This window comes from Malassezia sympodialis, genomic scaffold, assembly GCF_000349305.1.
Source record: "Malassezia sympodialis ATCC 42132 genomic scaffold, msy_sf_3, whole genome shotgun sequence".
In the NCBI taxonomy this organism is placed as follows: domain Eukaryota; kingdom Fungi; phylum Basidiomycota; class Malasseziomycetes; order Malasseziales; family Malasseziaceae; genus Malassezia; species Malassezia sympodialis.
In genome coordinates, this window is record NW_017387801.1 from 318592 (window position 1) to 340550 (window position 21959).

Consider the following 21959-nt stretch of genomic DNA (forward strand, 5'->3'; position numbering starts at 1 on the left):
GATGACTGAGAATATCAACCTGGATCTCTGCCCCGTGTATGCGCCGTTCTTTGGTGCTATGGTACGTGGCCACTGCATTCTTACTCTCAGGGTGTGACGGCTGCCATCGTCTTCACCTGTCTGGGTGCTAGTTACGGTACTGCCAAGTCGGGCGTTGGTATCTCGGCGATGGGTGTGCTCCGGCCTGATCTGCTGATCAAGTGTATCATTCCCGTGGTTATGGCTGGTATTATTGCTGTATGTGCTCATTCCGTGCCTGCTGACGCGCCAGATTTACGGTCTCGTCGTTAGTGTGCTGATTTCGGGAGACAGTACGTACGCCGCCACGCTCACCGCCAGTCAAGTCGCCCATGACCCTGTACGCCGGCTTCATCCAGCTCGGTGCGGGTCTCTCGGTCGGTCTCGCTGGTCTTGCGGCCGGCTTTGCTATCGGTATTGTCGGTGACGCCGGTGTGCGAGGCACGGCGCAGCAGCCCCGTCTATACATTGGTATGATCCTGATCCTCATTTTCGCTGAGGTTTTGGGTCTGTACGGTCTGATTGTGGCCCTCATTCTCAACACCAGAAGCCAGGAGGCCGGCAGCGTACGTACATTTTCTCTAACGCCAGTGCACGCTATAAGCCCTTATGTAGCATGGTCCACTAGATCGCACAAAGCTTGTCCCCCATCTAAACTATCCGGCTATCGACGGCCAGTTCAGGAGGCACTTAGTACAGGAGCGTCGACATGTCTGCGCGGATACGGTTGTAGTCGAGGAGACCCTCAACACGACCCGTAGCTGCCAGGGCAATGTCCTTGTCCCACAGGTACTTCTGCGCCACGCGCTGGATCTCGCCGGGCGTCACACGGTCAATCGCCGCTTCGATCTCGTGGGGCGTGAAACGCTTGCCGGTGGTCACCAGCTGGCGGCCAATGTCCTCAGCAATGGCCGTGGTGCCGTCCAGACCGAGCAGCAGCGAGGCCTTGAGCTGCGACTTGGCACGCTCCACCTCCGCAGGCGCAGGACCCGTCGAGGCACGCTGCCACTCCTTCAGCGTAAAGTGCACAAGGTCGTCGAGGTTCATGTGGTTCTCACTCACGAGATACACACCCCACAGACCCGTGTCCGAGTACGAGGTGCTAAAGTGCATGAACGAGTTAGCCAGGTTGTTCGACGAGATAATGTGAGACAGACGGCTCGACAACAGTGGCGACGAGCCCAGCGAGCGGTCCCAGTTGCCAAAGATCGACTGCAGCACCAGCATCGGGAAGTAGTCCGGCGACTTCCAGCTCGCACCCTCCACGGCAATGGCCACATTGCACGTCGACGAAGTGTCGTCGCGGATGCGCACCTCCGAACCGATGAAGCGGCTGGGCTCGTACTGGTTCTCACCCAGCTTGATCGGGTTCTCCGACACGGGCAGGGTGCTGAAGTGCTTCTCCGCGAGCTTCACCAGCGCCTCGTGCTCGACGCCACCAGCACCGACCAGCACCATGCGGTCAGCGGTGTACTTCGACTGGATGTACTTCGACAGGTCGTCGCGGTTGATCGACAGGATGTTCTCCTTGGGGCCGAGGATCGTGCGGCCTAGCGCCTGGCCCTGGAAGGCCACAGCGTGCAGGTGGTCAAACACGACCTCCTCGACCTGCTTGTCGACCTCCTCCTGCTCACGCAGGATCACATCGCGCTCACGCTCGATAGCCGAGGCGTCCAGCTTCGAGTTCTGCAGGATGTCCGAGATAATGTCCACAGCCTTGTCCACATCGTGGCGGAACGACTTCGCGTAGAACACCGTCTGCTCACGGGAGGTGTACGCGTTCAGATGCGCACCGAGGTTCTCGACCTCCAGCTCCAGACCGTGCTGCGAGCGCTTGTTGGTGCCTGACGTGAGTATTCGCATACGCACCCTTGAACGCCATGTGCTCAAGAAAGTGGGCCGTGCCATTGGTGCGCGCGCACTCCGAGCGCGAGCCAGCATCAATCCAAGCACCCACCGTCGCCGTCTGGGCACTCGAATTCGATTCCGTCGCAACGGTAAGACCGTTGGGCAGCATCGTCACCTGCGTCAGAGGCTGCACGTTAGCACCGGGCGCCTCCTTTGAACTTACCTGGAGAGTGGCAGCCGTGGCCAGCGAGCGCGAAGCAAGCGGCACGCGGAGGTTGCCCTTGATAGAGTTTGCCAGGAACAGACGGGCCGACATCACGACTATGTGGGGGCGACCGCGGAAAATGTCTCAGAGGGTAAAGGAGAAGAACCAGGCTTGCGCCGCAGAGCCCGGCCCCGCTGGGCGGGCGGCGGCTCGTCGAATGGTCATAATTCCATTTGTGCCCCCACCACGGCCCCCGGTTTCGACCGAGACACACGGAGGCCGTGCGCTAGCATGTGGAGGCTGTTTCAATTCTTCGCGCTGCTGCCACCGGGCTCGTGTGTGGCGCATGTCCAGCGAGCCCAGCGTGGACGACATGGTCCTGCCTGATGTTTGGGAGGTGCGCGAGAGCCCATCAAGAGCTCATTCGTCCAGTCCCATCGTAGACTCTATGCGGTCGATTGTTCCTCTTAGTGACGGCGAAGATGACCTGCAAGTCGAGTCCATCCGCAAGCTCTCAGCGTCGCAGCTGCGGCGACAAAAGATCGACGCTGCGCGGGCCGCTATGAAACGGGCCACAGAGCGCCAGTCGCGTCCACCCCCTGCGCAGCAGACCCTTTTCTCCTCGTACCGCTGCCCCATCTGCCTGTGCCCGCCGACGAACATCAGCGTCACACCCTGCGGCCACGTCTTTTGTGGCTCGTGTCTCTTCGACACTCTATCTGTTCACGCAAGGCAAGAGCGAGAATATGAAGAGTACCGTTCCGGCTACGGCGGCAACCCTTTCACGCCCTCAGGCAGCTCTGGCGCGCTGGCTCTGGCGAATGCAGCCGGCGCAGACCTGCGTGGAACGCGCGCACTATTTAACGAACTGGTGCAGCAGCGACAGTCGGGAGAGTCACCTTCCGCCTCGCCTACGGTTAGGTCGCCTCCGGTATCTGCAAGTCGTTTACGTGCAACCAACGGCACGGAGCGGATCAAGGGTCTGTGCCCCGTATGCCGCAGCTCCATCAAGGGCGGCTTTACTGGCATCGGCCGTCGGGGCGTCTTGGGGCTCGAGATCCTGCTCGGTACACCCGAAGAGCCGCCTGACGAAAAGTCAACGTCCCCTCCCTCTACGCCATCAAACAAGCGCCTCCGTGTAACATAGCCATAGATCCTGATCATGACGCTCATGCTTCAGCGCCCGAGGACGACTCCTTGGGCGCATCGCCCGTGAGGAATCGGCCGTATTGTCCTCGACGCGGGCTAAAGGTAGCGCGATGCTCCCGCTGCTGACACAGCGTCGTCGTGAGGCCGAGGACCGTAGATTGCTGCGTTAGTGCGTGTGCGTACCAAACGCGTAGAGAGAATGGTATACAGGTCAGGGGCTTGATATACGCAGTCGTGGATAATGTAGAACGCAGCAAGCGGTGCATCCACTGCAACATTAGACACACAGCATACCTAGATCGGGCGAGCGGCGCCAGCGCTTGTGGACCACAAAGCAGCCAGGAGGACGCGCGTGTACCAGGGCGTATTCGAGCCCGGTGAAGCGCCTGTCGTTAGCTCATCATACGTACCGGAGCTCTTCCTCCTGCCTTTTCGTAATAGTACGCATCAGCTCTTCGCCGGAGAGCGGGGTAGTGGCCATGATCTGCGCGACCAGAGCGGCACTTTGCATGCGCACATGCTCGTTGTTGCTGCGACGGTCATAAAAAGGCGATGTGCTAAAGTATTCCATCACGTTGTTCACATCCAGCACCGACTGACCAGCTCCAACGATCCCTTTCTGCGCGCCTAGAAAGGCGAGGAGCTCGGGATTCTTCCACTGCAGCTGCAGCGGATTCACACTCCCGTCCTCCGAGGGGGCCACCATGCTCGGATGAGTGGAGGCGCCGCGGCACGTGGGTCAGCGGCCTGGCGGCGAAGGGACGCGTCTTTCGAAGCCAGCACCATGTCGCAGCGCAAGGGCAAGACGATGAATGAGGAGCTCCTGTCTCAGTATGACGACGTGTCGAACATGATGGATGATACTGGTGCGTGCGAGTGCCTAACATAGCAGAGCAAGAGCAAGTCATCGACAAGCTCCGTGCAGACAATGACAAGGCCAACTATTTGTACCGTGCAGCCCTGCTGGTGGTGTATGCGCTGGTGGGCTTCCTGTACCTGACGCCCATCCCCACCTATCTGACGGGAAGCCACCCGAAGAGCCACATCACCCTCTTCCTCCATCACCAGTCGATGATCGGCACTGAAGACGACCTGACGTATTTGCCGGCTTTGCCCATCTATATCGCTGTCCTGCTCTACCTTGGCTACATCATGTACCTGGCTACCTACGAGCTGGCTACACGTGCAGGAATTCTCCAACCCAAGGGCGTTGCCTACCCTGCGCAGCCGCACCCGTTCGGCACAGCCCCCCGGTGGATCGTGCCTGTGCTGCGCGACATTCGCCTGCAGCCGTCAGGGAGTGCCCGTGCGGACCCTGACAAGCAATCCACGAAGACAGAGCTGACCAAGGTACTGCCGCCCCCTATTGTGTACCTGGGCTTCCTGTGGGTGTGCACTTGGCCCGTGCCGCTGGTCACGTTCGGCGCCGGGGCCTTTGACGATGCGGCCTGGTGGTCCTTCCCCTTTGGCGCACTGTCGCTGCATTTGCTCGTTGAGTGGTGGATTTACAAGGCAGAGCGGGACATGGTTGGCCTGGCCGGTCTCAAGTACAACTACAAAGGCGCGTAACTACCACATTACATCGAGCATATCCCCCTCCTCGAGATCCAGCTCTTGCACCTTGCTGGTCCGCGCGAGGCGCTCTCCCTCGAAGCTAACGTATGCATCGCTGGCTTCCTGGGGAGATAGTGCGTCCGCATGCTTGGTCACAAAGTGCTGCAGTATCGTTGCCATTTGTGTAGTGGGTCGCACCCGAACATCCACCTCCAACTGCCGCGCGCCCCGTAGTGTGAGCAAGAGCGTGTCCTGGGATGGGGTATCGTGGGCGTGCGCCGCCTCACGCACGAGGCCGGCTACGTCGTCAGCAGGCGCAGGCAGGTCCTCCGGCTCCGACGAGTCGTCCACCTCGTAGACAGGCACAGCCGGCGCATCCTCCTCGTCTTCGAGCAGCGAAACGACCTGCGCCTGCTCTTGGCGGTCAAGCTCGCGTGCCAGCGCGCGCTCGCGCAGCTGCTTAGCATCATGGCCTCGGTAATATTGTGCCAGGTCTGCATTCAGCTCCAGGGAGGTGTCGGGGTCCGCCTCCTCGCCTTCTAGCACCACATCTAGCGCGGCTATGCGGCTCGTATGCTGTCGTTTCACCTGCTCAATCGCCCGAAGAGCATATGTGCGTGCCTCCTCTTCCAGTTCAGGTGGTGGCGGCGACACACTCGCGCTGCGCTCGCGCTCCACGGCCCCAGGTGGCTGCGGCGCAGGCTCCGGCGACACAGTGCTCGACGAGTGCATCGACCCGCTTTGTGACACCCAGTCAAAAGATAGCGCCTTGCGCCGCTTGCGTCCCCGACCGACGTCGTCTTCGTCGTGGTCGCCCGCGGTGGCCGGTGCCTCCGCCTCGGGCGCCATGTCCACCTGGCTCGCACGCGGACGTGACGCAATAAAGAACGTATCATCAACACCCACCAAGGATCGATCGTCTACCGAGGCCTGCTTCTTGCGTGCTCGAGGGCGCGGCCGCCCCGCCATCGTGGGGTTCGCGCAAAGGCAGTGGCGTGTCAGGGCAACCTCCACGTGGCAGCGGTCGCTTGGGGGGACCCTACCATGTTCGCATCGCAGGCGCAGGCACTCCAGCCTCACATGTGGCGCCGCCAAGTGGCGCAATTCGTCCAGGTTCTGCATGTGATTGCTATGGCACTGGCTGTGTGGAAGGGACTGAGTGTCGTGACAAACACCGAGTCGCCCGTGGTCGTCGTGTTGAGCGGCAGTATGGAGCCTGCGTTTCATCGCGGCGACCTGCTTTTCCTGACCATGACAAGCAAGCCTATTGAGCCTGGCGAAATCACGGTGTACCGCGTGCCCAACACAGATATTCCGATTGTGCACCGTGTAATAGAGGCACGCGACAAGTACGTGCGAGCGACTGACCGCAGCGGACGTCGGGGGCAGCTGCTCCTCACCAAGGGCGACAACAATGAAGACGACGACATTATGCTATACCAGGGCCCGCGATGGATACGCGACGACCAGATCGTCGGGCGCGTCCAAGGGTTCGTACCAGGCACTCACCCAGCTTTCTTCCGTATGCAGGGTACATCACTATCCTTCTAAATGACTACCCGGCACTCAAGTACGTCGTTCTTTCGCTGTTGGGTCTCTCCTTGTTCTTCGAGCGAGAATGAGCGAGCGTCCCACAGTGTGGGATCGAGCTCCTCCATGTAGCTCACATAGGGCACCAGCTGCTCGTGACTCGCTGCCACCTCATGGTCGCGCTCCGTGCGATCCAGGTAGGACGCACGGCGCTGCCCAGAACTGGGTGTACGCGATGCCCTCATTACAGGCTTTGGCGACCACGTAGGTAGGGGGTGTATTGAGGTGTGGCGCATGCCAATCGTGCCATTAACACCGCGCGGCGACGCGAAGGCCGACGCACTTGGCGTGGCATCATTGTCGCCTGCAAAATAGCTGTGAGACGTGTGTGCTGCCTGGTCACCCGTAGCTTTAGGCGGCACAGAGCAATCCACAAATGACTGGATCGTGTCGCGCTTCGACGCCGCGTCTGCCGCGGCCTTTCGGATGCACCGCCTGCGGAGCCACCAAGCCAGCACACCCAACACGACGGCGCCCGCGGCCCCACTAAAACTGCCAACCAGCGCATTTCGCATCTCAGACGCCACATCACCATGGCGATCGTTGCCTTCACTCTTTGCATAGGTCAGCGGATCAAATGTCGGGTCAACTAGGCTCACCAGTTCCTGCTCAACGTTGCTGCCACTTTGTTGGTAAAAGTTAGAGTGCGGATCCTGCACCATCTCCTTTAGCGCTGCTGTGCAGGCACTGGGAACGTAGCCCAAGTATAATGTCCTGGTAAACCTCTCGTCTGACGACTTGAGCATCATGAGCTTGGACGTATACACTTGGCTCTCACTAATATTCAGCGTAGTACTGAGGACCTTCGGCATGTACGTAAAGATCTGGGCAGTAGTAGCACGCTGCGTCACAATCCAGTACCATGACAAGCTGCGCTGGAACAAGATGGCAATGAGTGTTGTATTAGAGGGATGCGTCCCATTTGTATTATTTGGTACCACAATCTCGGGCAACGACGTTGGAACCACCGTGACACTGGACGTTGTAGCAGTCGTTGTGCTTATTGAGGACTCGGACATCGGCATATTCATATCTGACCGAGTAGGGAGAACCACAGACTGCGTATTCAGAAACGCATACCCCGTCGTGGATGTCACTGTAGGGCGGCTTTCCATGCTCTGCGAAAGCACGGCCGCCGGATAGGTCTTCGTAGGTCGGGCGTTTTCCGTAATTAATGTAACGATGACTTGTGTCGTGGCAGGGGGGGCAGACATCATTGGCGTTTCCTGCGGCTCAAGCGTGTTGACAGGCGAAGTCATCCAGATGGGATGCATATCTGTCGGTCTGGAGGTACGTCGTGACGCTGTCAATGAATAGCGCATTGAATAGGCCGGAAGGGGTGGGTTGGTCTCCCAAGACGACGTTTGTATCGTGCTTTCAATCGTTGTCACCCACGGCCACCAAGTCTTCGTCAGCAAGCGCGGGTTTGCTGTTCGACTGCGCACACGCGTGCTCTGGGAAGAAGTTCGCTGACTCGAACTGCCTGTACTAGTAGTATATCTTCGCGTCGACGCAGAATCGTACGTTGTGCGACGAGATGCCGAAGGATATCCCGCAGTAGGGTGGTTGGTTGAGACAGATCTTGTGATCTTAGTGCTAGAGAGGGCCAGGTGTGGTTGAGACGATACCGTTGAGGCTGACAGGTGTGATAAGGCCGATGTAATGTGTTTGCTAGATAAGGCCTGATTTGACGGAGACCGTACTGACGAGGAAGCTAGAGGTGATATGACCGATGTAGTTTGTATGCTTGTCTTTGCAGCGGGTCGCGATGCACTTCGCGTAGATTCTGACGTGGACGACCTTCTTGTGCTAGACGCAAGTGGTTTGTGACTGGGCGCAGGTGCTTTGTGGCTCGTAATGGACAAGCCGTGTCCAGAGTCGAATGAGCGAGAGTTGGACTCATTTGCAGAGGCGGAGCTGGGCGTCCTCGTCGACGGGGTCGTCCGAGCATGGGTGCGGGTGGGCGTCGGCCTTTTCCCGAGTTGCGACGGTGTTTGGCTCGTCCATGTATGCGAGTGCTGACGATATGTCGACGTGCTTTTCACAGAGCTCGAAGACAGCCATGATCGTGTTGAATTATTCTCCTGGCTAGCATGCTCTGTTATCGCGCTTGTGGCAGGCTCGTGGCTCCGGCCTTCTAGCAGTTGGCTGGCAGTCCATACGGCCAAGACGATCCAGAGCGGGAAGCAGCGCATTAACTATGAGGGAAAGAAATCCTCTCACACGAAAACTTGCTTTATGTACATATTGTGTTCCGAGCGTGTGTCGCTCCAGGCTGGCCCAAGCGGCCCGGGCTGGAGCGTTGTATCATCGTTACATGTGGAGGTGATAAGAGTGGGACGTGAAGTCCGTCCACTACCCCGCGAAGCCACTCGCGACCGCGTGTTGAGAGGTTTCTACCTTGAGGTCTATGCATACATGGGTGCTACATCGCTGGCGCAGATGTCGGGGCTGGTTCTGACGTGGAAGCGGGGACAGATTCCGCTGCTTTAGACTTTTTCGCTGACGCTGTCGTTTCCTCGTGAGAGCCTGCATGCTACTGTCAGTCTTCCCGTAACGCGCCTTGTTCTTTGTCTGCTTGCTAGAAGCCTTACGAGGCCGCGTATCTCCATCGAAGACATAGTCGGGGAGATGAGATCTTTGGTGAGTATCGCAAGACATACCCCTTGATGTGGCGCACCACGATACCCATGGCCGCCTCATCAAACTGGTCCCATTGCTTGACCTTTTGCGTAAAGTCCATGGTGGGGTATGAAATGTCAAGACGGCGTGTCGGTCCCTCGTGCGCCTGACGCGGCTCGATCTTGAGCCCAATGTAAAAGGTCGTTGTGTAGACGGTGCGTCGCCCGCTTTCGGCGTCCGACTGTTGCACAGCCTCGTCCTTCTCCTTGGCTGCGTCTTCTGTCTCTGGCAGCTTCTTCAGCTTACTTCGTTCCGCCACCTCTGGCGGAACGTCGCCCGTAGCGACGCGGCGCACCTCCTCGTCCGAGAAGCAGATGTTCTCGTGCTCAAAGCTTTTTACGAAGGGATGCGCACACAGCACCGTCGGCACGAGCTCCAGTTTCATTACGAGCTGGCGCAATCGTGATTCGACAGTGCCCTCCCACTTGAGCTGCAGGTCAGCAGAGCCCGACGACGCAATCACCTGGAGATAGTATTTGTACTTGTGGAAAAAGTCGTGCATCTCAAACAGATCGCTCCACTGCGCCTTGCCCAGGAAGATCCGGTCGACAATCTCGGCGCCGCGCTGGAACTCTTGCGTCATGATCATCTGCGTCGACTGATTCACATTGTGAGTAGCGCACATGGACGGATACGCCGGCGTGATAATCGGCATCCGATGCAAACGGTCCGTAGGGTACAAGCGTGGATTCCACACACGGATCGGCAGGGGTCCTTCCTCGACGTTTTTCAGCAGCACGGGCTGCGGCCACTTCCACTGCAGCAGAATGATAAAGAAGCGACTGACGATCGCGCCTGCCACCTCGTTCGGGTACAGCTGGCAGATGCGCGCTACCAGCATGGCCCATGCTACACCACCAAGGAAACCCATCACGTTCGAGTAGATGGCCCGCCGGCTCGCCCACAGCTTGATGCATCGCAGCGCGAGACGAAAGACCTTCACATTGGGAACAAGGCTCAAAATTTCGTCAGTGACTCGCGAGCCACCCAGGCTGCGGACTTCGCGCTCGTCTAGGTTCTTGAGCAGATTGTCGTCCCGCAGGTCGAGCGAGTCATCAATGCGCGGCAGGGCAATGCGCGCAAACAGAAAGTCGATGGGAACACCCATGAAATTGGAGGTAATGAGTGGTACATACGCTTCAGGCACCGCGGCTACCTCCGTCACGTCGTCGCGCTCCTTCAGTAGTCGCTCAAAGATCCGGAAAAAGTCCTCCCGCTGTACGTGTTTGGGTGCGACACAGAGCGTGTCGATATCGGAGCCGGGCCCATGAACACCGAGGCGGTACGAGCCGAACGTGAAGATCTTGCCACCAGCCGCACGCGCGGCACTCTCTGGCAGCCCATGCTCAATCGACGCTTGGTATACAAACTGCTTCACGAGCGCATCGACATGGCCCAGCACGACCTCTCTGTTGTGTCAGTGAGCTAAACGTACCGCAGCTTGGCCTCCTCGGTCGATTCAAAGACATTGTGCGCCCGAAGCTCTTCCTCGAGCGACCTGGTCATCTCAATGTCTCTCTCCGTAGGGCCACTGAGCGAAATAGGCGGTGTCACGCCCAAGTACGTGCTCATGTCGCGTCTCGTGAACCCGCTCGACGCTCGTGCGCCTCGATGTACACTCAGTACGCTCGGCCGAACTGCTTCGCCAGGCACGTCCGTGCTCGATGTGGTCGGTGCTGCTCGTGGGCGTGGCTGTCTGGGCGTTGCTGCTGCAGGCCGTGGCACGGTACAGGCTTGGATCGCCCGAGCTCTCGCTCCTCTATGCCCCTCTCTTGCTGGGAGGCGCCCGCATGCGCATCCCCCTGGGCGCGCTGCGCTACGAAGCATCACACATGCCCCCTTGGATTGCGAGACCGCTGCGTGCACACGCCGGGAACCTCTCTGGGCGTCTCTGGTTTGACATGGGCATTGTGGTTGCGAGTGTGTTTATGCTCAGCGCGCTCGTGGTGCTTTGCGTCACATGTGCACAGGTTGTGTCGCGGCTTTGGGTCGCGCATCTGCCTACGACTCCCTTCAGCAAGCGTGCTATCGACGAGCCGGCATCGCCTCTGTGGATCACCCCGCTGATATGGAACGTGAACCTGACAACTTCTGAACTAGCACTGCTCCTCAGCATCATGGCTGTCTCGCAGCTTGTGCACGAGGCTGGCCATGTGCTGGCTGCGCTCCTGCACAAGGTCCGACCCCTGCGCTGGGGCCTCACGCTCGTATTTCCCTGTGTGGTGATGGCGCACGTCACGTTTCCTGATATGTCGCATCTGTCTACACGGAAGCAGCTGCGCATCGTGGCTGCCGGCGTGTGGCACAATGCGGTCACGCTCGTGGCATGGGCCGCGGTCGCCGCGCTTGCATCGGGCCTCTGGGTCGATGCGGCCGGCTGGCGCGTGGTGTCGTGCAGCGATGCCACGCTCGCTGCGTATCTGCACCGCGATACGACGGTGACAGCTGTCAATGACATTTCGCTCGAGGCGATTCCGCCGCAGGAGCGCACAGTGTGGTGGCATCGCATGCTCGACGATGCGCTCCCTCGCGAACCAGGCTGGTGTATACCTGCCTCCAATTGGTCGCGCGCCGATGCAGCGTGCTGCGCAGCATCCGAAGATGCACGTGGATGCTTCGTCGATGAACACCGCACGTCCAAGTGCTTCGACGTGCTTGACGTCTTTGAGCAGGTGGGCACCCGCTGCGACGAGTCGTGCGATGGTGCTTGTGCTCGCGTCGATCCTTTCCACCCACTCGTCCGGCTCCATCTGCGGCAGCCGGACGGATCGGCGGACCATGTCGTGCTGCAAGGCACGACCTCCAGCCTGGCAGCACGTGTCCGCGTCTCGCCGTACCGTCTTTTTGCGCCCCTGCGCGTGCTGGTGGGCCACCGCGTGGCCGATGACTTGGCAGACATACTGCGCAGTGTCTCGCGCTATGTGTATATGATCCATGTGTCCATGGTACTCTTTAACATGCTTCCCATCGACGGGCTCGATGGCGGGCACATGGCAGAGCTAGGGCTCCGGACGCTATGGCCTGCTGCCACGGCCATACCACTGTATACCCCGGGCACTTCTGCCCCCTATACCCTCCCGCTGCACGTCTCGCCTAGCAGGATTTGTTCGGTGCTGGACCGGTTGACCAAGGGCCTCGGCGTCGTTGCCCTGCTCGGTAGCACCTGGCTGACGCTCGCCAATCATCGCACGGTGTAGTGCTTTGTAGCTACAACAGATCAAACAGGTCATTCGATCCAGCCGCCTTCGGTTTCGGCGCCGACGAGGCCCACACGCGGCTACTCGTCTGGTCCTGCGCCAACTGTGCCATGGTCTTTTTGCCGCTGCCCTCAGTGGTGCTTGACTTGCCGCGCGACTCGGCCCACAAATCGTCGAAGAGCGATGCCGACGACTTGGGCGGCGCAGCAGGCGTCACAGGCTTGGCGGGCGGAGCAGCCGCAGCGGGCGCCACCTTAGGAGGAGCCGCCGCAGCGGGCACCACCTTGGGCGGTGCCGCGGCGGGCGTCGCGGGCTTGGGTGCGGCCGCCGGCGCGCTTGGCTTAATGTCTAAAAAGTCAAACATGGGGTCGTTCTGGGCTGGGGGCACCGTCTGACTGGACGCTGGTGCCGGCGGCGCTGCCTGAAAATCATCAAAGTCGTCGAGTGGCGCAGCTGCCGGCGGAGCCGCCGGCTTACTCGGCGAGGCGGTGGCGGCTGGCTCGTCGTCGAACGAAAATAGATCCGCGACGGGGGGGCCTGTCGCTTTGGTCGAGCTCGCTGCGGTCTGTGATGGCCCCTGCGTGTCTTCATCGTCACCAGCGTCGTACTCGTCGTACTCGGCCTGGTCGTGCGTGCTGGCCCCCGATACGCCATACGTACCCGAGGCGCCGCCACTTGCATAGTACGAATCGCTGCTGAATCCGCCGTAGCGTCCGCCGCCGCTGCCTGGCACAAAGTCTGTGTTGCCAGTGCCCTGGTACTTGGAGCGGTTGGCACGCGCCTTGCGGCGCTCAGCGCGGATCATGTCGACGTCAGAGAGGAGCGCTGCGAGCTCCTTGGCACGGTTGCGGACTGTGTCAGTGGGGTCACGTACTGTTGATGCCCTGATCCTTGCCCTGGTCGTCAATGTAGTGGAAGTTGCGCAGAATCTTGATGGTCGCGAGGTGCGCGCGCGCCTCGTCGACGACCTTTTCGGCGCCGTTCTTGACGAGATACTCGAGGAGCTGGAGCGCCTTGTAGATCTGGCGCCAGTCTTTTGCCTCCTTCTCGACAAAGCGGCGGAAAATGGTCGGCATAATCTCGTGAAAGTCATGGCTGATGTGAGTGGGACACTACACACTAGTTGTGCGTGCTGTGGTAAGCGCGTGCGACGTACGCCTGAGCAATCTCCTGCATGAGCGTGGAGCTCGCGCCCCATGGGTCGTCGTTGGTGGCCTCGCGCACCTTGGCCTCGATCTCGCTGATGTTCAGCGCATAGTTTTTGGCCTGCGTATAGAACTGCTTGAGGTCGTAAAACGTCAGGTTCGAGAGCTTATGGCCGCTGATGTGAGACGATCACACCTACATCTCCTCGAGATCCTGGCATGAGCGTGCGCAGACGTACCATATTCGCAAGGTCGCTCAGGGAGCCCATGGCGAGTGTCGGTCAGACGGTGTTGGGCGGCGCGCGCCCGGCCCCAGCGCGTGCTGACTCAGCAAGTGATCGAGGCGCCTGACGACCGCGTAGGGACCGTCGCTGACGCTCATGTTCCTCACGCGGTCCGAGTACGGTACGTTGTCGCTACTTATACAGACCGGGGTGTCAATACATTCTCGCCCGAGGGGCGGCTGTTCCAGGTCGAGTATGCGCTTGAGGCCATCAAGCTCGGCTCTGCGACCGTGGGCATTGTGACGCCCGAGGGCGTCGTGCTCGGCGTCGAGAAGCGCGTGCAGTCGTCGCTGCTCGAGGCAAGCTCGGTCGAGAAAATCATGGAGATCGACTCGCACCTGGGTGCTGCGATGTGCGGGCTCACCGCGGACGCGCGCACCATGATCGACCATGCGCGTGTGACGAGCCAGAACCACCGATTCGTCTACGACGAGGCTATCAAGGTCGAGAGTATTGCGAATGCCGTGTGCGATCTTGCGCTGCGGTTCGGCGAGAACACCGAGGACGACGAGGCGCTCATGAGCCGTCCTTTTGGTGTGGCGCTCCTGATCGTCGGCATCGACGAGAAGGGTCCGCAGCTCTACCACGCCGACCCGTCTGGCACGTTCGTGCGATACGAGGCCAAGGCGATCGGCAGCGGCGCGGAGGGTGCGCAGGGCGAACTGCAGGAAAAGTACCGCCCTGACCTCTCGCTGCACGACGCGTCGCTCCTCGCACTGCGCGTCTTGAAGCAGGTAATGGAGGAGAAGCTCGACGCACACAACGTACAGCTCGCGCAGGTCACACCTACCAAGGCGAAGGACGGCCGCGTGACCGGCCAATTCCAGATCCTCGACGAGCCCGCGCTGCAGGCGCTCGTCGAGGCCATGTAGCGCCGTAGCATCACGTGCAGAATCGGCCTCCGCGCAGCGGCGCAGCCCCGCGGAATCGACGCGTGTCGCTTGCGGAGGCTGGCAACGATGGCGTCGCCGGCGAGTGCGACGGGCGGCACGGAGCCCGTCGTGCTCATCACCTACGCGACACACTCGGTGCCCTCGGCAGCCACGCAGGCGGAGCATGTCGTCTCCCTCCTGCGTGCGCACCTGCCCCTGCACAACCTGCTGTGGCGGCCGTCGGCGGCCGTGCAGTGCCTGCGGCCCGAGGCACGTACGGAGGGCTCGGCGTCTGTGCCGGCGATCCGCACGCTGCGGGATATGCCCGTGCAACTCGTACCTCTGGCGGCGCACGACGCGTCAGACAAGCGCGTACCGCTGCTGTACCGTCTCCCGCCTGTGCACCTTTTTTTCGTGTCGTGCGACGACAGCGATCTGTACCGCGCGCAAGTCCGCAACGAGATCCGTCAATGGATAGCCGCACTGCCCCACCACATGCCGCACGACTACGCGGGGCTGCGTACGACTGTGGATGGCGGGCGCGACGTGCCTGCGCACCTCGTGCCCGAGTACCTGATTGTGCTGCTGCCGTCCGGTGCCGCGCAGGTCGGTGCGCCTGGCGCGAGTGCGGGCAAGATGGGCCGCTTTTACGCGATGAACAAGGGCACCGTGCTCGAGAAGCTGCGCGCCGATTTCAATACGAGCACCACCGAGCATGTGCTCGCGCTGCACCGCGTGCCTGCGAGCACGGACGACAATGACCCGGCGGCGTGGATCGAGCTCCTCGCGCGCATGAAGGAGGCCACACTTGCCTCGATCGGTCGCCTCGTCGAGCTGCAGGACCGGCTCTCTGTCACCTACGATGCAACGAGCACAGCGCCGACGTGGTCGCTGTGCACGTCGATGCTGTACAAGGAGCACCTCGTGCAGACACTCGAGGGCCTCGGCCTCGTGCGCGAGGTGCTCTCGCTGTACGAGCAGATTGCCGACCAGCTCACACCTGCCGCGTCGTTCCCGCCCGGCGGCACGGACGAGGGCGACGACAGCCTCCTCCTGCTCGGCCCCCTGCGCAAGCCGTACGTGGCGCAGCTTGAGCAGGGCACCATGAATCTCTTTGATTGGCACAGCTACCTCTATGCTCGCACGGCCATGCTCCTTGGCACGCTCGGGCAGGTCGTGGCCGTGATGGAAAAGACGCCCGCGTTTATTGATACGGTGACGCATATGCTGCGGCCACACACGCACACGCTTCCCCGCGGCTTTCTCGAGACATGGTCCTTCTCCATCGCACTCGACGCCGTTGAGCAGTGCCAGGCATGGCTCGTCGAGGCGCAAGGCGAGCGCGAAGACGAGCTGATGATGCGGGCGTTCCACGCAGCCAAGGCCGCGCTTCTGGAGCTGGCCGTACGCCAGATGGTCCGCATCGGCGTGTGGACTGCGCACCTCCCTAACGAGGAGCCCTTCTCGTTCTTTGCACCCGCCTCGCACACATATGCAGACGGCGCGCGCCTGTCCCGCAAAGAAATTGTCGAGGCCATGGCCAGTCGCGACGTCTTCGACTCGCAGTGCCGCAACATGCTGCAGCGCACTATTCACGCGGCTACACTCAGTGGGCAGACGCACCGCCTCCTGCGGGCCAAGTACCTGCTCGCAAGCCTCGAGAGCGTGCGTGGCGCGTATGTGCCGGCGCTAGCCATTTACACGGAGCTTGCACAGCACCCGGACCTCCCACACACACTTGCCCTGTACGGCCCCGTGCATGCACAGCGCCTGGCATGCCTCGCTGCGCTCGAGCCGCAAAGCGCAGCGTGGAGCGAGGGCGTCCAGGCCGCCCTGCACTGCCTCTGCCGCCTCCGGTGCCTGGCACCGCACCGCGCGACGGGCCTCGACGAAATGGCGCTTCTTCGCGCGCTCGCCGAATCCGATACCACGGTGCCCACGACCCTGCTTGGCTACAATGGGTGCGAGTTCCGTATCACCCATGCACGCGCAACGCGCCGCGGCGATACAGTGCACATGACCGTGCCGATCGTATCGCATCTGCCCGCCGCCCTCGGCGTCGACGCTGTACACATGTGGGTTCGCAACTACCGCCAGGACCAGCTGCAGTTCACCTGCCCGCCCATGACGCTGCATCCCGGCGCGAATCGTGTGGAGCTCACATGCGCGACGCCGCTGCACGGCTACTTTCACGTCCAGGCGACGCAGATTCAGCTGCCGCACGTGCGCCTCGAGAGCCTCGTGCAGGGCACCGCTTCGCTATCGAGCTTGTCGGATGCACAGCAGCTCGAGTACATGCGCCCGCGACTGTGCCTTCCGGCTGACGGGACAGCGGCGCGAGTGCGCCTCACGGTCCCGCGCGAGGTGCGCCTCGATGAGCGGCGCACCGTGCGCTTGCACTTGGACAGCGGCGCCCAAGCGCTCAGCGATGCGCACGTGGCGCTCTTGACGCAGGGCGAGACGCACCTCGTGCCTGCGACCGAGTGGCTCTGTGCTGCGGGGGACGAGCCGCGCTGGACGGCGCCGGCCCCCGACCTTCTGCACATCGCACACGTGCCGGCACACACATCGTGGGCGTGGGACGTGCCACTCGCGTCGGTGGCTCGCACGGCGCAGCTGGACGTCCAAGTGACGCTGCGCTACCGCGGCGAGAGCGACTCGCAGGAGCGCCTGTGGCACCGTGCCCTGCCTGTGCCGCTCGCCCTGCCCTTCCACATCCACATCCAGGACTTTTTCCGACTCGAGACACTTCTCTCTAAGCTGTCGTTCGAGGCCCTCTCCGAGGCGCCTGTGCGCCTGTGTGCGCCAACCATCCGTGCTGCGCCTGCGTCGCCCATTGAAGCGTCGGTGCCGGCGAGCGGCTCGCCGCTATGGCTCGCTTCGCGCAAGATGAGCACCTTCCTGGTCCAGTTCACGCGGCGCGCCGGCGAGACGCGCCATGCGAACCCTCCGTTCGAGCTGTCGATCGCGTACCGCACCGCACACGACGAGCGATGCGCGCTTGTGCTCGAGACTCTCGCGCGTGTACTCTCTACGTCTGAGCAGCTGGGCTGGGAAGACGGCGACGATCTCCTTCTGCAAGAGGCGCTCTGTGAGGCACCGACGCTGGACGACGCAGCATGGCGCCGTGTCCTGCAGCGCTGGTGCTGGGATCCTGCGAGCGCGCGCGCGCGCACCGTGCTGGACCTTGTGCACCGCTTGTCCGCGTCGATGCCGAGCGAAGGGCCCGACGAGACGCTCGAGGCATGGCCCGCCACCCCGCCCGCGGCACGCGCGGCGTGGGAAGCGAGTCGCGCGCACCTCGCGTGGCGCACGCTCACCCTGCCTGTAGACGTCCCCATCGTCGACGTCGTGATTGCTTTGGCATGGGATACCCCGCCAGCGACGCATGTGCTGATGGGCGCGCCGGTCGCTGTGTCGGTCCAAGTGACAACGTCGTGGGTCTGGGGCCTCGCGTCGTCCGACGCCGGCCTCGTACACCTGCAGTACAATGTGTTTGTGGACCACGATACCTGGGACGTATGGGGCGCCAAGAAGGGCACATGGGCCCTCGACCCATCGCAGGGCATGTGCGCGCGCACCATCCACGCCACGCTCCTTCCGCTGCGCACGGGTTTCCTACCGTTCCCCCGCGTCCGTATGGCGCCCGTGGCGCCGACCGCACGCCCCATCCGCTGCGAGACGTACGTCACACACGCCTCGCCCGGCCTCTATGTCGTGCCGCCCCCCGGCCCCAATACCTACTGGGTCGATCTGCGCGCCCTCGACGCGCCGGACGCGCCGGCCGTAGGCGCCCCATAGTCCTCCACATACAGCCACACCGGGCGACCGCTGCTGCCATGGAGCGCATCCGCCCGCGGGCGTCCGAACTGAACGATGTGACGGACGAAACGCTCATGGACTGGCCGCCTGCAGCGAAAGCCGTGCGTGGCAAGGCGCCGTCTGTTCTCACGGCACCGGCGGACTCGCCGAGTCGTGCGCCCCCAGCACCTCCCTCGCCGCCACCTTCACGGCCCCTCCTGGGCGGTATCTGCGAGCGCGACACGCTAGCAGACGCACGCACTTCCGAGGCGCCGCGACCTGCTAGCGCCAAGCCGCTGTCAGCCTTTCGTCGTGCGCGCCTTCAACGCGCAGGTGCAGGCGCAGGCGCAGCGCCCACCGCCCCTCCCCGCGATGCGCCTACGGTGCCGCTGCCTGAGCTTGACCCCACACGCGATCCAGGCGGCGGCGCTGCGCCAGAGACGGTCTCATCCATTCTCACTGACGTTGCACAAGAAAACGAGCGTAAGATTGCGCATATGAGCTACGAACACGTCGAAGAGGAGCTGCGCGATGCAGAGGCCTTCTTTGGTAAGGACCTCCTGGCGAAGCTCTCCCAGCGCCGCGCGCGGACCGCGCAGGGGTGGCCAGCCATGGAGCGCTTGGAATTGCACGAGGAGGCACCTGCGCCGTCTGCGCCGCAGGCCGCGGCGCGCGAGCCACGCTCGGACGACGCCATGGCGGACCTCGAGGCCCTGCGCCAGACATACTTTCCCGACGAGCCCGCGACAGTGCCGCCGCCCCTTGCATGGACGGTCGACATGCCCACGGACCCCAGCAGCGCACAGGTCCGCTTTGACTTCTCCGGCCACGTCGTAAGCCGCCCAAGCGACGTGTTTGCCGAGGCTCCGGACGCCACGTACCTGGCCGGTCTGCACCACCACGGCCACGATCCAACGGCGCCTGGCTATACCCTGGACGAGATTTTGCACTGGACGCGCAGTCATGTGGCGTCGCAGCGGTGCCTGGCCCTCCAGCTTGTGCAGCGCATCGCCACCGCACATCCCCTCGCTTCTCCACCATCTGAGGCGCACCGCGTCCTGGACGCCGAGCATGGCGCGATCCGCGCACGTTTCCTCTTCACCGCCCGCTATCTCCTTGATGATCGGCACCGCAGCGTGAGCCGTGCCGCTGCCGAATGCCTTGCGGCAGCGATCCGATCAGTGCGTTGCGTTAGCACCGATGCCCTTCTCGTCGCCGAGCTGCCCATCGCCGCCGATCCCGAGCTCGACTGGACCCACGACTCGTCGGCGCTGGACCCGACTGACCTACATGCGCAGCCGCCGCCGTTCCATGCGCCCGACGCCTCGCACCTGGAGCTCCTGCAGCACAACTGGGTCGACGGCCTATTGAGCGCGCACATCCTCGATGCACTGGAGGCGCGCCTCTTGGACACCGATGCACCGACCATGCCTGTGTGCGACATCCTATGTGGCATGGCGCTGCACCGCGGCGAGGCGGCACACGCGATCGCAGCCCGCCCCCGCCTTGTTCGCGTGCTCGTCGCCCATGCCGCAACACAGTCGCCATGGCCCCTCACGAGCCTGCCGTGGCCCCACGTCGATGCCATGCTCGCCCTCCTCCGCATCGTGCAAGTCTCGCGCACCTGTGCGTCCGCGCTCGTGGCGCAAGGCGCCCTGGACCCCGTGCTGCGCTACATTGTCCTACCCCCCCAGGACCTGCATGCGCAGTCATCCGAGGACCTCGCTGCGCATGAACACGCGCTGGCCTCGGTGGCCTTCCGCCTCTATGCGGCCCTCGGCCGCTACGGCGTGAATAGCGCAAGCGTGCGGGAGGTGCACGCCGCGCTGCCAACATGGGCCACTTGGGCCGCGCGTGTGTGGCCTCGGCTGCGCGCGGACGACGTGCGTCTTTCTTCGATCCATGCCCTCTTTGACCTGCTGGCCGTGTGGACACGTGCTGCCATCGATGGACCCCAGCATGGTGACCTCGGCGCGAATGCGCCGGCCGTGCAGGACTGGGCGGCCTTCTCGATCGCTTTGCTTTCCGAGCGGGGACCGTCTTCGAGCCTGGCCCTTGCCGTGCATGGCCGCGCCGCAGCGCACCTGGCTACGTGGTGCGAGGTAGTGCACCGCCTTCCCACTGACATCGACCGGACGGCCGTGCGCGCTGCGGCCGAGGCGGTCCTGGCACAGTGGGCGCATGGTTCGGAGACACCAACGTATGCACCGAAAATTACCGCGCGAGCCGATGCCAGGACGGCGCACGACGCCGTAACCGCTGTCTCTCGCCATGCAAGTGCGTGGCACGACTTTTTGGTGCTTGCACATGCCACGTCCCATGCACAACTCGCAGCACACGCACAGAGAGAGCTGCTTGCACTTCTTCGCCTGCCCCTGCGCGAGCTGTGCAGCCGTGTCCGAGCTGCTGATGGCTTGGTCACCGCGCATCGCACGTGGATCGTCGCCTCATGCCTGGACGCCGAGGGGCCTGAGGCTACGCTGCGCATTCTGCACGCGCTTGGTCCGGAAGAAGGCGCGCTGGCCGCGCAGATCCTGCCGCGCATCGTTGCACAGGTCGATGCACGCGTATGGGACATTGTATCGCCCTTCCTCCTGGAGAATGTTCGTCCCGCCACGGCTGGACCCTCGCTAGTCACCGCAGTTCGCGGTGAAGCGCCTTTGACGACTTTGCAGGTGCGATGTCGCGCCTCCCCTGCTGTCGATACAGACCCTCGCACTGGTGCCGAGCTGTGGCAGAGCCGCGCGGCTGGCCTGCCGCTGCGGGCCGATTGGCCTCTGCTAGCCCTGGACGACCTGCTTCACAGTGGCGACGCACACGTCTTTAATGCCCGAGATGTGCTACCAGCCGCCTGGGACTTCAGCGAGGCGGACATTGTGCAGGCGTCGCTCGACCTCGCCCTGTACGTGGCGGAGCAGCGCGTGATCCCTAGTGCCTATTTATGGTTTGGCATGATGAAGGTGTTCCTGCTTGAGCTGGCGCCGCCTGCGCATCCGGACGCGACAGGCGCCATGACAGGTCGCGACCTATACGCATCGCCTCCGATGGCCGCACGCCTCGAGCACTTGATGGCCGCAGCCGATGCGCCCGACCAGGACCACTCACTCTTGGTGAGCGAGGCGGCGGCCCACCTCCTGCCTCCCAGCATGCCCCTGTACCAAATGTACACGGACCTACTCGGTTTGTACGAGTCCATCTCGATGAACGATCCGCTCTTTGCACGCGTACTGCTGCCCCCTCTGGCGATGGCCTACGAGGCAGACTACCGCCGCCTCTTGTGGCGCGAGTACGCCTTGATGCTGCCAGGTATCCAGGTCGCGATTGCCGACGTGCCGTGCGTGCGAGGCCAGCGTCTCGATGCATACTTGTGGCCCTGCGAGACGGACAAGGATGTGCTACTCGCTTATGCGCACGCCCTGGCACAGGGCCGCGTATCCCCATCGCAGCCCTTCCTGTATGCGGTCGCCGTGCATCACGTCAGTGCAGCGCTCTGGCACGACGAGGGGGGCTGGGGCAACGCAAACATACCGCCAGCAGTGCAGGCCTCGCTGGCGCGCACCGTGCTGTCGTCGCCGTGTAGCGACGCCCTCCTGGCCTATGCGCCCAATCACGCA

The 21959-nt window shown here is 62.5% G+C and overlaps 12 protein-coding genes across 12 annotated transcripts; 7 read left to right on the forward strand and 5 right to left on the reverse strand.

Moving 5' to 3' along the window:
* Position 1: 1 nt before the first annotated feature.
* On the forward strand, positions 2–621 carry MSY001_0730 (uncharacterized protein; the record flags this gene model as incomplete). The annotated part of the gene is made up of 5 exons (XM_018885810.1): positions 2–61; positions 91–237; positions 272–311; positions 340–584; positions 610–621. The coding sequence occupies 5 exons, from the start codon at positions 2–4 to the stop codon at positions 619–621; spliced, it is 504 nt and encodes a 167-aa protein (XP_018739346.1).
* An 87-nt stretch (positions 622–708) lies between these two features.
* Positions 709–2182, reverse strand: MSY001_0731 (uncharacterized protein; the record flags this gene model as incomplete). The annotated part of the gene is made up of 2 exons (XM_018885811.1): positions 709–1888; positions 1941–2182. 2 exons carry the CDS (start codon positions 2180–2182, stop codon positions 709–711), a joined length of 1422 nt encoding a protein of 473 aa, XP_018739347.1.
* Positions 2183–2417: 235 nt separating this feature from the next.
* MSY001_0732 (uncharacterized protein) lies at positions 2418–3218 on the forward strand (the record flags this gene model as incomplete). Its single annotated transcript, XM_018885812.1, has 1 exon — positions 2418–3218. One exon carries the CDS (start codon positions 2418–2420, stop codon positions 3216–3218), a length of 801 nt encoding a protein of 266 aa, XP_018739348.1.
* Positions 3219–3240: 22 nt separating this feature from the next.
* MSY001_0733 (uncharacterized protein) lies at positions 3241–3926 on the reverse strand (the record flags this gene model as incomplete). The annotated part of the gene is made up of 2 exons (XM_018885813.1): positions 3241–3381; positions 3627–3926. The coding sequence occupies 2 exons, from the start codon at positions 3924–3926 to the stop codon at positions 3241–3243; spliced, it is 441 nt and encodes a 146-aa protein (XP_018739349.1).
* Positions 3927–4004: 78 nt separating this feature from the next.
* MSY001_0734 (uncharacterized protein) lies at positions 4005–4789 on the forward strand (the record flags this gene model as incomplete). The annotated part of the gene is made up of 2 exons (XM_018885814.1): positions 4005–4086; positions 4179–4789. The coding sequence occupies 2 exons, from the start codon at positions 4005–4007 to the stop codon at positions 4787–4789; spliced, it is 693 nt and encodes a 230-aa protein (XP_018739350.1).
* A 1029-nt stretch (positions 4790–5818) lies between these two features.
* On the forward strand, positions 5819–6396 carry MSY001_0735 (uncharacterized protein; the record flags this gene model as incomplete). The annotated part of the gene is made up of 2 exons (XM_018885815.1): positions 5819–6264; positions 6288–6396. The coding sequence occupies 2 exons, from the start codon at positions 5819–5821 to the stop codon at positions 6394–6396; spliced, it is 555 nt and encodes a 184-aa protein (XP_018739351.1).
* Positions 6397–6475: 79 nt separating this feature from the next.
* MSY001_0736 (uncharacterized protein) lies at positions 6476–7638 on the reverse strand (the record flags this gene model as incomplete). The annotated part of the gene is made up of 3 exons (XM_018885817.1): positions 6476–6555; positions 6648–7339; positions 7445–7638. 3 exons carry the CDS (start codon positions 7636–7638, stop codon positions 6476–6478), a joined length of 966 nt encoding a protein of 321 aa, XP_018739352.1.
* A 1316-nt stretch (positions 7639–8954) lies between these two features.
* On the reverse strand, positions 8955–10618 carry MSY001_0737 (uncharacterized protein; the record flags this gene model as incomplete). Its single annotated transcript, XM_018885818.1, has 2 exons — positions 8955–10455; positions 10482–10618. The coding sequence occupies 2 exons, from the start codon at positions 10616–10618 to the stop codon at positions 8955–8957; spliced, it is 1638 nt and encodes a 545-aa protein (XP_018739353.1).
* Positions 10619–12253: 1635 nt separating this feature from the next.
* MSY001_0738 (uncharacterized protein) lies at positions 12254–13609 on the reverse strand (the record flags this gene model as incomplete). Its single annotated transcript, XM_018885819.1, has 4 exons — positions 12254–13068; positions 13118–13338; positions 13400–13521; positions 13589–13609. 4 exons carry the CDS (start codon positions 13607–13609, stop codon positions 12254–12256), a joined length of 1179 nt encoding a protein of 392 aa, XP_018739354.1.
* Positions 13610–13768: 159 nt separating this feature from the next.
* Positions 13769–14544, forward strand: MSY001_0739 (uncharacterized protein; the record flags this gene model as incomplete). Its single annotated transcript, XM_018885820.1, has 2 exons — positions 13769–13793; positions 13817–14544. 2 exons carry the CDS (start codon positions 13769–13771, stop codon positions 14542–14544), a joined length of 753 nt encoding a protein of 250 aa, XP_018739355.1.
* Positions 14545–14631: 87 nt separating this feature from the next.
* Positions 14632–18345, forward strand: MSY001_0740 (uncharacterized protein; the record flags this gene model as incomplete). The annotated part of the gene is made up of 1 exon (XM_018885821.1): positions 14632–18345. One exon carries the CDS (start codon positions 14632–14634, stop codon positions 18343–18345), a length of 3714 nt encoding a protein of 1237 aa, XP_018739356.1.
* A 38-nt stretch (positions 18346–18383) lies between these two features.
* MSY001_0741 (uncharacterized protein) lies at positions 18384–21925 on the forward strand (the record flags this gene model as incomplete). Its single annotated transcript, XM_018885822.1, has 2 exons — positions 18384–21799; positions 21883–21925. The coding sequence occupies 2 exons, from the start codon at positions 18384–18386 to the stop codon at positions 21923–21925; spliced, it is 3459 nt and encodes a 1152-aa protein (XP_018739357.1).
* Positions 21926–21959: the final 34 nt, after the last annotated feature.